Here is a 12,104-nt window from a genome sequence, read left to right on the forward strand (position 1 = left end):
ATATTTTCCAATGAATTATCAGCTGTGTTCAATTTCTCTTCTTCGTCTAAAGCCAGTTCTTCTAGTAATTCTTCAATATCTTCACTTGCATATGATTCATCAGTATCCGAGCTTGAACTCGACGAAATTCTATTTCTAACTTTTCTTCTAAAACTCACAACGTTTTCATCACTACTCTCACTTTCAATTGTACTTTCACGCCGTCCAATGAACATTTTTGGGATAAAAAATTACTGATGTGCGTTTCAGAAAAAGTATGCTTTTCAACTGAATAATCTATACATGAAAGATGTATATGTGATTCTTTTGACTACATTGTCGCGTAAACTATAGAAAGACAACGTTCTGCGGAACGGAGTAGATCGAGTGGGGGAAGGGCTCGAGCGCGTCGCGCTACGCTTGGACCACGCTGCTCTAACCGAAACGCTTATCGCTTTCCAGGGAATGCGATAAACGTTTCCAAATCCAAAATAAGCTACTTACCAATAAGATTATTTCGGAACAAAACAATGTATCAATTACATAGGTCGATAGCACTGTAAATGTAGATAATCGACAATGCATGGATCTACTCGAGTTACATTGTTGGTTTACCCGCATATCTCTCCGCTATCGTTCTAGTGCGCCGAGATAAAAACTTGGGCCGGTAGGAAACAAAACGTAATCACGCTTGGTACGCAACGTGTTAAAGATGTGTGCGGCCTGGCGTTGCTTGATGGAACACAACACCCTTCCTATTGGCCAATTCTGGCCGCTTCTGGTCGATCGCCTGCTTCAGTCTGGTCAGTTGTTGACAATAGAGGTCCGAATTGAGTGTTTGGCCCGATGGGAGCAGCTCATAGTGGATGATTCCCTTCCAATCCCACCAAACACACAAAAAAACCTTCTTGGCCGTTAATCCAGGCTTGGCGATCGTTTGGGCCGGCCCACCGCGATTGGACCACGATCTTTTTCGGCTGTTGTTCTCATATGTGACCCATTTTTCATCGTCAGTCACCATCTGCTTCAAAAATGGGTCGATTTCGTTACGTTTCAACAAAGAATCGCAGGCATCAATTCGGTCCAAAAGGTTCTTTTGCGTAAAATTGGCGTGGCATTCAACGTGTTAACACGTTGCGTACCGCGTCACCCGTACTTGGGTGACGGGCATGCTTCCGTGGGGCCCGCGTCACCCATATATGGGTGACGCTTTTCGGTCCGACTCGACGATTTCCATGATTTTATCCACATTTTCGACGATTGGCCTACCAGAGCGTGCCTCATCTTCAACATCCATATTACCAGAACGGAATCGTTGGAACCACCGCTTTGCTGTTGCATTCGATACTGTATTGGGTCCATAAACAGCACAAACTTTTTTGGCCACCTGCTCCGCCTTTTCACCTTGGTCGTAGTGGTACTGAAGAATGTATCGAATAGTACTACAATACCATTTGGATCTTCTCGTGCCACCATTTCCCCTCTTTTCAACGGATACATTACACAACTTGGTTTTTTTTTTTTATTGCGCCGTACCGTTCCAACCACATGCGTCTTAGAATTTAAAAATTTAAGTGCTAATTCATAACTAGTGTAAAAATTATCAACAAATAAAGTACGTCCTTCGTTCAATAATTTGTCTGCAAGTTCAGTGCAGACACTCTCTGCTATGCCAACTTTTCTTTTTCCGCTGGTATCTCGTCCAGAATATATTTTTGAAGACCATGTGTATCCTTCGGTGGAGCATAGTTTGAACAGTTTTACACCGTACTTATGTGACTTTGTTGGAATATACTGCCGAAATACTAGTCGTCCCCTCCACGGAACCATTGTCTCGTCGACAACAATGTCTTTGCCTGGTGAAAAAACCTTCTGATAATTAACCATCAATATGTCTACAAGTGGTAAAACTTTTCCAAGTTTGTTATTTTGTACTATCGTTTCATTGTTAGCAAAATGCAAGTTTGATAGCAGTTCTTCAAATCGATTGCGGGACATTGTGCTGCGCGGCAATGAAAAATTGTATACAGGATCCGTTGACCAACATTTCTTTAGCGGTGTTTGTACTAGACCCATCCAAATCATCAATCCAATAAATTTTTTAATTTCTTCGGAAGTGGTGAGATTCCATTTATTTTGTCCAGCGTGACCAGTCGTTTTATGTTCAAGTAATTTCTGCTCTGCATATCTATTAGTTTCTGTGACTAAAAGACTTATTACTGTTTCATTCAAGAATAGCGAAAGAACTTCACCGGGGCTAATGCCAGACGGCAAATCCAACAAAAGCCCACTTTTTCCAGTGAACGGAAATGATTGTTGCCTTATATTTTCCAATGAATTATCAGCTGTGTTCAATTTCTCTTCTTCGTCTAAAGCCAGTTCTTCTAGTAATTCTTCAATATCTTCACTTGCATATGATTCATCAGTATCCGAGCTTGAACTCGACGAAATTCTATTTCTAACTTTTCTTCTAAAACTCACAACGTTTTCATCACTACTCTCACTTTCAATTGTACTTTCACGCCGTCCAATGAACATTTTTGGGATAAAAAATTACTGATGTGCGTTTCAGAAAAAGTATGCTTTTCAACTGAATAATCTATACATGAAAGATGTATATGTGATTCTTTTGACTACATTGTCGCGTAAACTATAGAAAGACAACGTTCTGCGGAACGGAGTAGATCGAGTGGGGGAAGGGCTCGAGCGCGTTGCGCTACGCTTGGACCACGCTGCTCTAACCGAAACGCTTATCGCTTTCCAGGGAATGCGATAAACGTTTCCAAATCCAAAATAAGCTACTTACCAATAAGATTATTTCGGAACAAAACAATGTATCAATTACATAGGTCGATAGCACTGTAAATGTAGATAATCGACAATGCATGGATCTACTCGAGTTACATTGTTGGTTTTCCCGCATATCTCTCCGCTATCGTTCTAGTGCGCCGAGATAAAAACTTGGGCCGGTAGGAAACAAAACGTAATCACGCTTGGTACGCAACGTGTTAAAGATGTGTGCGGCCTGGCGTTGCTTGATGGAACACAACACCCTTCCTATTGGCCAATTCTGGCCGCTTCTGGTCGATCGCCTGCTTCAGTCTGGTCAGTTGTTGACAATAGAGGTCCGAATTGAGTGTTTGGCCCGATGGGAGCAGCTCATAGTGGATGATTCCCTTCCAATCCCACCAAACACACAAAAAAACCTTCTTGGCCGTTAATCCAGGCTTGGCGATCGTTTGGGCCGGCCCACCGCGATTGGACCACGATCTTTTTCGGCTGTTGTTCTCATATGTGACCCATTTTTCATCGTCAGTCACCATCTGCTTCAAAAATGGGTCGATTTCGTTACGTTTCAACAAAGAATCGCAGGCATCAATTCGGTCCAAAAGGTTCTTTTGCGTCAATTCATGTGGCACCCATACATCGAGCTTCTTCTTGAGACCAGCCTTATGCAAATGGTTCCAAACGGTTTTCTGGCTAATCTTCAGTTCCTGGGCAATGGAATAAGTGCCGGTCCGACTCGACGATTTCCATGATTTTATCCACATTTTCGACGATTGGCCTACCAGAGCGTGCCTCATCTTCGACGTCCATATTACCAGAACGGAATCGTTGGAACCACCGCTTTGCTGTTGCATTCGATACTGTATTGGGTCCATAAACAGCACAAACTTTTTTGGCCACCTGCTCCGCCTTTTCACCTTGGTCGTAGTGGTACTGAAGAATGTATCGAATTTTCTCTTTTTTTACCTCCATTTTCGAACGCTATAACACACAACTGGCTTCACCGAACACAAAACTGACAAAGAACTTTTTTGATGCGTAATATCACCTTGAAATCGCCGTATACTATGACTCGATGCGATGTGTACGTCGTGAGATATGGCTCACTAAAGACATCTAGCGAAAAACGCTCAGAACTTTTTACTTAACCTAATATGTCGTTCGGTATTTTCACGTGATCAAAAACACTGAGCGCGGTTCGCGTGTCTATGACCTCGATGGGTGTACGTGGTCGCGGGACGATGACCGTTTCGGTGTCGGAATCGCTAATGTCGATAATTTCCGGTTCCGGAGCGGTTGGTTTATCCACGTGAACCGGGGCTGGGTTGGACGCAGAATTATGCGCTCTTGCAGCCTCGAGTTCCCTGGTGACTGCCTTCCGTCTCCTTTCTTGAACCTTTTTCCCGCCGCGACGACTTCGCCTTTTGCACTTCTAAAAGATCCGTAGAGTTAGCGACGGTGCAATATGGTGTTTGCTTAAACGCTGTTACTCACCCTTTTCACGCCATGACAATCGCTTTCCATTACGCAAGGATTACTGCGCATGTAATTGAATGCCTGTACAACGCTTGGTTAAAAGCGCTTACGTTCAAATACCAAGTCAACGCGTGCCACCTATGCAAGTGTCACTTTCCTTTTCGGAGTCTAATGCGTGCTAGTCGAAGTACCGGAGAGTCTTGGGAGAACTCTGTATTGAAGCGCGGTTTCTGGTAGACTGAGCGTTACGCTCCGCGCTTGTACTGAGGCGAATGAAGTGGGGGTACGCGATGCGCGTGGGGGAGACGGCGCGCGTGGGGGAGACGGCGCGCGCGGGAAAGACGTTGCGCGTGGCGCTCTGGAATGTGGTCAGATAAGATAAGGCGGGCGTTCGCTCGCCGGCTGTAATCTCGCCGGAAGCAGATAAGATAACGGCACAGGGATTGAATGTATCCCACCGTTGTCACCAATTTGTTACGTCACCGATAACGAGGTCAGCTTCCACGTGTGGTAACTCTACTCTGCGATACGGTTTTACGACGATATCAATCCTTTTGGCCACGCAGCAAGTAACGTCTGCGTCTGCTCGGGAATTCTGTGTCTACTTATCTGTTTTTGCGTGAGGCGATGCCGACGTCAGCCTTGGTGCGCTGGTACTTGGCTCGTCGATGGCTATCAGTTTCCAGCGAATGTTATTGGTGACTTCTCCCTTGTCGAGGGATCGTGGAGATTCGATCCCGAGTGGTAAACGTCCGTTGGATGCCGGACGGTGGTATTCACGGATTAACTTCCGAAGTTGATATTTACGACCGGCGCGTCGCGTTCTAAGCATGAACTCGTGAGTGCTCGGCGTGTAATGACAAAACCGTGCGGCTATGTCCGCTCCGCCGTGTTGTCTATTATACTGGATATCTCCTTAATAATTAGACCGTGCAGCTATGTCTGCACCTCCGTAATATTATATGGGAGATATCGTGATGAGCTCTTGAGTTGGGATAGGTACCGAAGAAGTATACTATACTATACTATATGCGAGTATATCTATACAGGGTGCGCCATCTTTTATGTCGGTATGTGATTATTGAATAACTTTAAAAAAAAACAACCGATTTCCATATATGAGGTATTTTTATTTAATTTGGTCCTTTACAATTTATTTGGACTAGTTTTTGAATACAACATCAATCAAGTGGCCGCCTTTATTGTCCAAAGCAAAATGTGCCCTTTTTGCTGCGTTTTCCATCACTTTTTCGAGCATCTCGGGCGGAATAGCGATGATTTCGGCACGAATGTTTGCCTTGAGCTCGTCAATGGTCTGAGGCTTGCTGGCGTACACTTTGCTTTTCAAATAACCCCACAAAAAGAAGTCCGGAGGGGTCAAATCTGGAGATCTGGGTGGCCAGTCAATGTCGCCATTTTTTGACACCACACGTCCAGGGAATTTTCGTTGCAGAAACTGCATTGTTTGATTTGCAGTGTGGCATGGCGCACCGTCTTGTTGAAACCAGTAACCGTCCAGACCTTTTTCACACATTTGTGGGCACACATAATGAGCCAACATCCACCGATATCGATTCTCATCGACTGTTTCGCCTTCTCTGAAGAAAAATGGCCCAATGATGGTTTTGGCGCAAACGCCGGCCCAAGCAGTCACTTTTTGGCCATGCAATGGTGTTTCATGGATCTCGTGTGGATTCTCCGTTCCCCAAATGCGGCAATTTTGCTTGTTAACGGCGCCAGAGAGTGTGAAATGGGCCTCGTCAGTCATCAAAATTTGCTTCCAAAAATCAGGTTCAGCGTCAACCATTCGAGCGACTGTTTGGCCGTATTCCAAGCGACGTGGACGGTCTGTCGGCAATATTCTTTGAGTCAATTGCACTTTATACGGAAATAAATGCTAATCATCCTTCAAAATGCGTCTCAAGGTGGTTCCACTGACGCCAAAATACTGAGCGCGGTGACGATACGACACATATGGGTTCTCGGCAACACTCTCTCTTACCGCATCAACCAGTTCATTGGAACGTCTTGGGCGTTGATGAACGGCATGTCGACGATCTCCCACTGTCCCGTGCTCAACAAAATTCGACACCAAACGACGAATAGTGTTGTCAGACGGTGGTTCTTGGCCACGATATTTTCGACGATATGCACGTTGAGTTAACACAACTGAACGACTATTTTCAATGTACAGCGTCACTATTTCGGCGCGTTGTTTCGGTGTGAAACGATTCATGGTTAAAATTGTACTGAATTGACGTTTCAAAAACATGTTTATTCAAGTCAATCGGTTGATAAATGTTAAAGTTATTCAATGTTTACATACCGACATAAAAGATGGCGCACCCTGTATATGTATATATATATATTATAAAGAACTTGATTACAAGTAATTAAGGCTAATACTTAGGTGTAGTATGCAAGGAATGAGTTGATACGGAACAGAGTCTGAACGTCGGTTTTAGACTCTGTGTTCTGGACTCGAGCAGGAGCTCGGTTGTTCACTGAATCTACTGTCGGACGGACCGACGTGCAGAGACTACGCAGTCACTTGGCTCGACTGGGCGAGACGTACTTTTTTGCGAAGTTCAATCGTTGTTGCCGATTTTTCGCACTAACGAAAGGCTTCTTTCTTGCAACACGTGCGTGGTATCCATGTTTTCTCAATCTAATTCTTACTGTTTCGGGATGAATAGCTATATTTGACATTTCTTGCAAATCTTGTGCTATTTCTGTGGAAGTAGTAAACGGATCCTGTTTTATTATTCGCAGTACTAACTTCTCATCGCGGTCAGATAATTTTTTTGGTCTACCTAAACGTGATGAATTGACTATGGTCTGAGTTTCTTTGTATTTATTAATAATGTACCGAATAGTGGCAAAACTTTTGCTTACTATGCTTCCTATTTTTCGAAGAGAATTTCCCTCTTTGTGTAGTTTGACTATTAAATTTCGCTCCTCCGCTGTAGTTTCTCTTGTCTTTTTACTCATTTTAAATTCAACGTGTTTATACTATAATACCTAATGGATACCTAAACTTAAACCGCTAGTAATAACAAAAGACTACCTATTTGATAGAAACAAAGAAATCTCGTTATTAAATGACAAAACCTGTAACTGTATGGATACTTTTTTGACTATAATGTTGTGGAAACAGAATAATTTAGATGTGTTGCATTAATATAAATAACGTATGATGTATATTATTTTAAAGCGCAATTTATATGCTTTCATTTATCTAGTAAAGATGTAAGTGAAACTAATGCACTATATGAACACTTGTTTGACCCGCTGTAAGTAACAAAACTTCCTTTATTTCTTATGTTTTTTATTAGAGCGCAATCGAGTTGTGAAAAATATCGCTAAAAGTCACATAATAAAGTAAAATTTTACGATCTTGTGGGACCGCGTTGTAGGCCTGATGTAAACGGTAGCAGGAGCATTCAAACGGCATACTTTTACATTTTGTTAATACTTGTTTGCTGTAAAGAACGTCGTTCGTTGTTCGTCTTCAGAAGTCATTGTAATCTGGTGGACACGTAAGTGGTGAGTTATACGGAGAAACTGATGGTTTAATAGCGACAGTATTGTTTTTAACGGATTCCTTATAAACTTAGAGGGCATCTGTATTGATTGATATTTATCGAAATATTATTTTTCGTACTGTATTTTATAGTTCAGTATATTGGATCCTTCTAAGATTTTTCCAAACAGGTGAAACGTATGACCTTCAGTTTTTTTTTATGAATTAAATCATAACTGCTTGAAGTGTTCGTGAACAAATTACCAGAAGGAGAATCTCTATAATTAGTTTGCTGAACTATAGATGTATATAGAAATTCTCTCAAGCACGAAGCTGGTAAAGTGAAGAAAATTGCCTGGAGGTGAAGTGATTTACACGGTTCATGCATATCGTCAATCTACCGAAAAACTGCTCGATTCGTGCATATCGTCAACCTACTGAAAATCGAAACACACGCAGGGCTTTCCACAGGATGAGTGTATATGTGGAATTATATTCTCTTTAACACATCCATCGGAAGTTTCAGAATCATTTGACTTAGAAGCAAGTTAAAAGATACGTTCAACCTTGTAAAACCAACGAACGATTGCAGAAATAATCTAGGAGTGATCTTCCAGAGGCCCGGTGAAGACATAGTAAACTACGTCCATCAAGGAAGGAATCAACAACTATAGTCATTCTGGATAGAGAAAGAGATTAATACGAAATTTCATGGATTACAGTACGGGGGAAGCCTTTGTAAACGGAAGTCTTTTGCTGCATATTGTTAATCAATTGATTTTCAACGCACTCAACTGATTATTAACGCGAACGCCTGCTGATCGCACCTAATGAAATCAGTTACATGTTTGTCACCTGCTTTGAATTCAATCCGTGGTTTCTTTTGCTAAATCGCATAAATATCACCGATTTAGTCTGTTTTGAGCTGGATTGTTAGTGATCACTGATAATCTATTGAAAGTCATCGTTTTCGTATGTCTTGCGATTGGTGAGTGCTGAAATATTGCCAATCCATTGTACACCAGGTTTGAAATTTCTTTTGAGCTCAATCACTGCTGACATTAGCCAAATAGAATGAATTTCAGCTTTTTCATTCGTTTTATGCACGTTCAGTGCCGAATATTGCTAATCAATTGAGTTTCATCGCCTCCATCCGATTTTAGGGTGATCACGGCTGATCGCACCTCATGAGATAAAGTTACATGTTTATCATCTGATGATATTACCTATAGTACTATCCGAAGTGTATATTCGAACGAAATCGAACTTAACCCACCCGATGAAATAACAGAACATACAATTTTCTCGTGACTAACCAAGAAAGGACGTATACACAAGGTTAAGGAAAATTGCGAAATTTCGCTGTAACCATATAAAATATTACAAAATATCTGAACGTTATTGTGTGTGAATGTTGTAAATTCAAGGCTAGAACGAACGTTGGCGAAATAGTATTCTATTTTTTCAAGTGAACTGGGAAACGGACTTGGTGAACCAGATTGTGGTTCTAGGTGTTGATCAGATTCTAAAAGTGTTGATCAATGAGAGTCCAAGGCCTCGTAGAGGAAGACAAAAAAAGATACGTTCAGAAGAGTGTAAAAAAAACGAAACAGCAAAAGAGAAGCAGAAGAAGGAAAAGGGAATAGGCTTTCTCGAAGAACTATTCTAGTTTGAATAAATTCGATCCAGAATATATCGGTAATGTAACTAGTGTTCTCGTAATGTCAACTTAGACTCTGAAATAAATCTGATTAAACTTAAGAAAAGCGTCGATAAGAGTTGTGGGCTATCGAACGAAGATTCGCGACCGAGTTGAGAACTGGGTGCTCGTCAGTCAACAGGGAATCTTAGAGTTCTGACGTTTTGATATATTGCCGAAGCTAATCGAGTTTCGATTATTTCGAAACATTCCTACTTAAATGAAGCTCAATTTCGAATAAATGTGGATAATCCGGGAGCACGTGAGAGACACGTATCAAGAATGAAATTGTTGCGATTAAAGCAGTCTATCTAGAAAAAGCTTCAGTTACAAATCAGTTCAACCAGTAACGAAGTGAAGTAAATTATACCAATCTTAATGATCGAACCGTTTGAGTTTATGACAACTTCAGCATTCCAGACACACGCAACTCAATTACTCAAGATCGATAATATCATACTACGGCCGTCTTAATTACTACAACTCGATGAAAAAAAAGTGCAAACGAATATAGAGATTGAAGAAAAACAACGCGAATATAGAAGAATTAGTAGCATAAACTGAAGATGCGTTTCACATTCCAAGAGAAAGCTTAAAAGGAGCCAAGGGTCATCATACGCAGAATACACACCACGCATGATATAATACATAATGTTAATCAATACATATACCCTCTCATTTACAAGGATAATATATATATCGACAGGTACAAGAATGACTATAAACTGATATATTGTATCCTTCCATTTCGCCAATACAACTCACGACTTTGGATTGTACTGAAACAACCCGACTTGCAAGGTAATAAGTATTAATGATTTGCCATTGATAACTAACAGTTGAACGATATGATCAGATAATAAGGGATGGGTTCGCTTTGGTGACCAATTAGAAAGTGCTAATTGATAAAGTACTTGTTTAATACGTTCCGTGCCGCAGGAAAATGTGACTTTTAGCAGAATTTTGAAGCGAAGGTTAAAAAATCCTTTTGGTTTGAAAGATGCTGCTGCAACGTTTCAATGTTTAACAAACAGTTGATTATCTGGTTTGCAAGGAGCTTTATTTACCCAGACGACATTGTTGTACCACCGTTATACATAGTATAACTTTTATGAATTTTGTGCATTTTGAAACGAGAAAAAGGAATTTTTGAAAGTAATGTAGGATGGAAAAGGGATATTTACCCGGCCGCGGACGAGAGGTATTGGTGCCGCGCAGTTGAGAAAAGATACATGTTGAACGTTTGCGTTATAAAAACTAGAACTTTATTTAAATGCAACAAAATTTTTTGTCAAAATCCAAGAAAATATATTTAGTTTTGCTATGCTTATGTATTGGGTTGTTCGGAAAGTAATTTGGTTTTTTTTTGGTGAAAATGAAAGACGATTTTCTTATAGTGTATAAATATTTTATTGAATTATATATTCTCCATTTTGGTCCAATATCTTTTGCCATCTTTCTGGCAGTAGCATGATTCCACGCTCATAAAACTTCTGATTTTTGCTGGCAAAAAACTGATCCAAGTGATTTTTAACGTCCTCATTTGAAGTAAAGGTTTTGTCGTCTAAAAAATTTTGTAGAGACCGGAACAAGTAATAATCCGAGGGTGCCAGATCTGGCGAATATGGTGGGTGTGGTAGCTGTAAAAGTTTTTGTCGAGTTACCAAACTTGTATGAGGTCTCGCATTATCTTGGTGGAACTCTATACCTTTTCTATTGATCAATTCTGGCCCTTTCTGTTTTAGTGAATCATTCAATTTGTCCAGTTGATGACAGTACACTTCAGAATTGATCGTGGTATTGTTCGGTGGAAGCTAAAAAAAAAGCGATTCCCTTGAAATCCCACCAAACAGACAGCATCACCTTTTTTTGATGAATATCGGTTTTCAAAAATCGGTTGACAAAACTCAACGCGATTCATGAAGTCGTTCCCATGCAATTCTTGGTGAAGACTAACATGGTACGGATGAAATTTGTAACGGTGCAAAATGCGAAGTACGCTCCCCCTACTAATGCCAGATTCGCGTTCAATTTGTCGCGAACTAATATGAGGATTTCTAGATACACTTCCGAGCACACCGATTTCCATTTCTTCGTTAATTACTCGTTTCTGGCGTTCACTTTTACGAACACTTAAACTACCGGTTTGCCTAAGTTTATCACACACATTTTTAAATGTTTGACGCGAAGGCTGAGACCGATGTGGATATCGTTCAGCATACAAGTTTTTCGCCCTTACAGAATTTTGTTGGCATTCGCCATAATAAATAAGAAGCATATCGACTTGCTCTTCAAACGGATACATCGTGCCGGATTGACCGATTTATCGATACTAATCTTATCATGTTTATCTTATCCTGCAAACTATTAAAGTGTCCTTCAAGCAGTGTTTATTCTCAGTGAAGTAAACGGTAAGCATTACGCATTCCTCTACTGTTTACAATACGTACAGTCTGTCCCACAAGATAGTGTCGGCGATATTTCTGTAGATATTTTTATATTTGTAAACGAATTTATATGAATCGAATCTACATCTAAAACACCTCATACGCTATTACTTAGTAGGGTGTCCAATCTCCTCCATTAGCAATTATAGCTTGACATCGTTTCGGCATACTCTCGACTAACTTTTGAGCGTAG

At 40.8% G+C, this 12,104-nt stretch overlaps 2 protein-coding genes and 1 pseudogene across 2 annotated transcripts; all 3 read right to left on the reverse strand.

Annotated features, from left to right (window-relative positions):
• Positions 1–1,125: 1,125 nt before the first annotated feature.
• LOC108576565 (piggyBac transposable element-derived protein 4-like) lies at positions 1,126–2,517 on the reverse strand. The gene has a single exon (XM_017939579.1). It carries the CDS (start codon positions 2,515–2,517, stop codon positions 1,126–1,128), a length of 1,392 nt encoding a protein of 463 aa, XP_017795068.1.
• A 470-nt stretch (positions 2,518–2,987) lies between these two features.
• On the reverse strand, positions 2,988–3,738 carry LOC108576566 (annotated as a pseudogene).
• Positions 3,739–5,404: 1,666 nt separating this feature from the next.
• LOC108576567 lies at positions 5,405–6,478 on the reverse strand. The gene is made up of 2 exons (XM_017939580.1): positions 6,318–6,478; positions 5,405–5,633 (listed from the first exon to the last, which is right to left on the reverse strand). The coding sequence occupies exons 1-2, from the start codon at positions 6,476–6,478 to the stop codon at positions 5,405–5,407; spliced, it is 390 nt and encodes a 129-aa protein (XP_017795069.1).
• Positions 6,479–12,104: the final 5,626 nt, after the last annotated feature.

Source organism: Habropoda laboriosa, unplaced genomic scaffold, assembly GCF_001263275.1.
Source record: "Habropoda laboriosa isolate 0110345459 unplaced genomic scaffold, ASM126327v1 scaffold426, whole genome shotgun sequence".
Classification (NCBI taxonomy): domain Eukaryota; kingdom Metazoa; phylum Arthropoda; class Insecta; order Hymenoptera; family Apidae; genus Habropoda; species Habropoda laboriosa.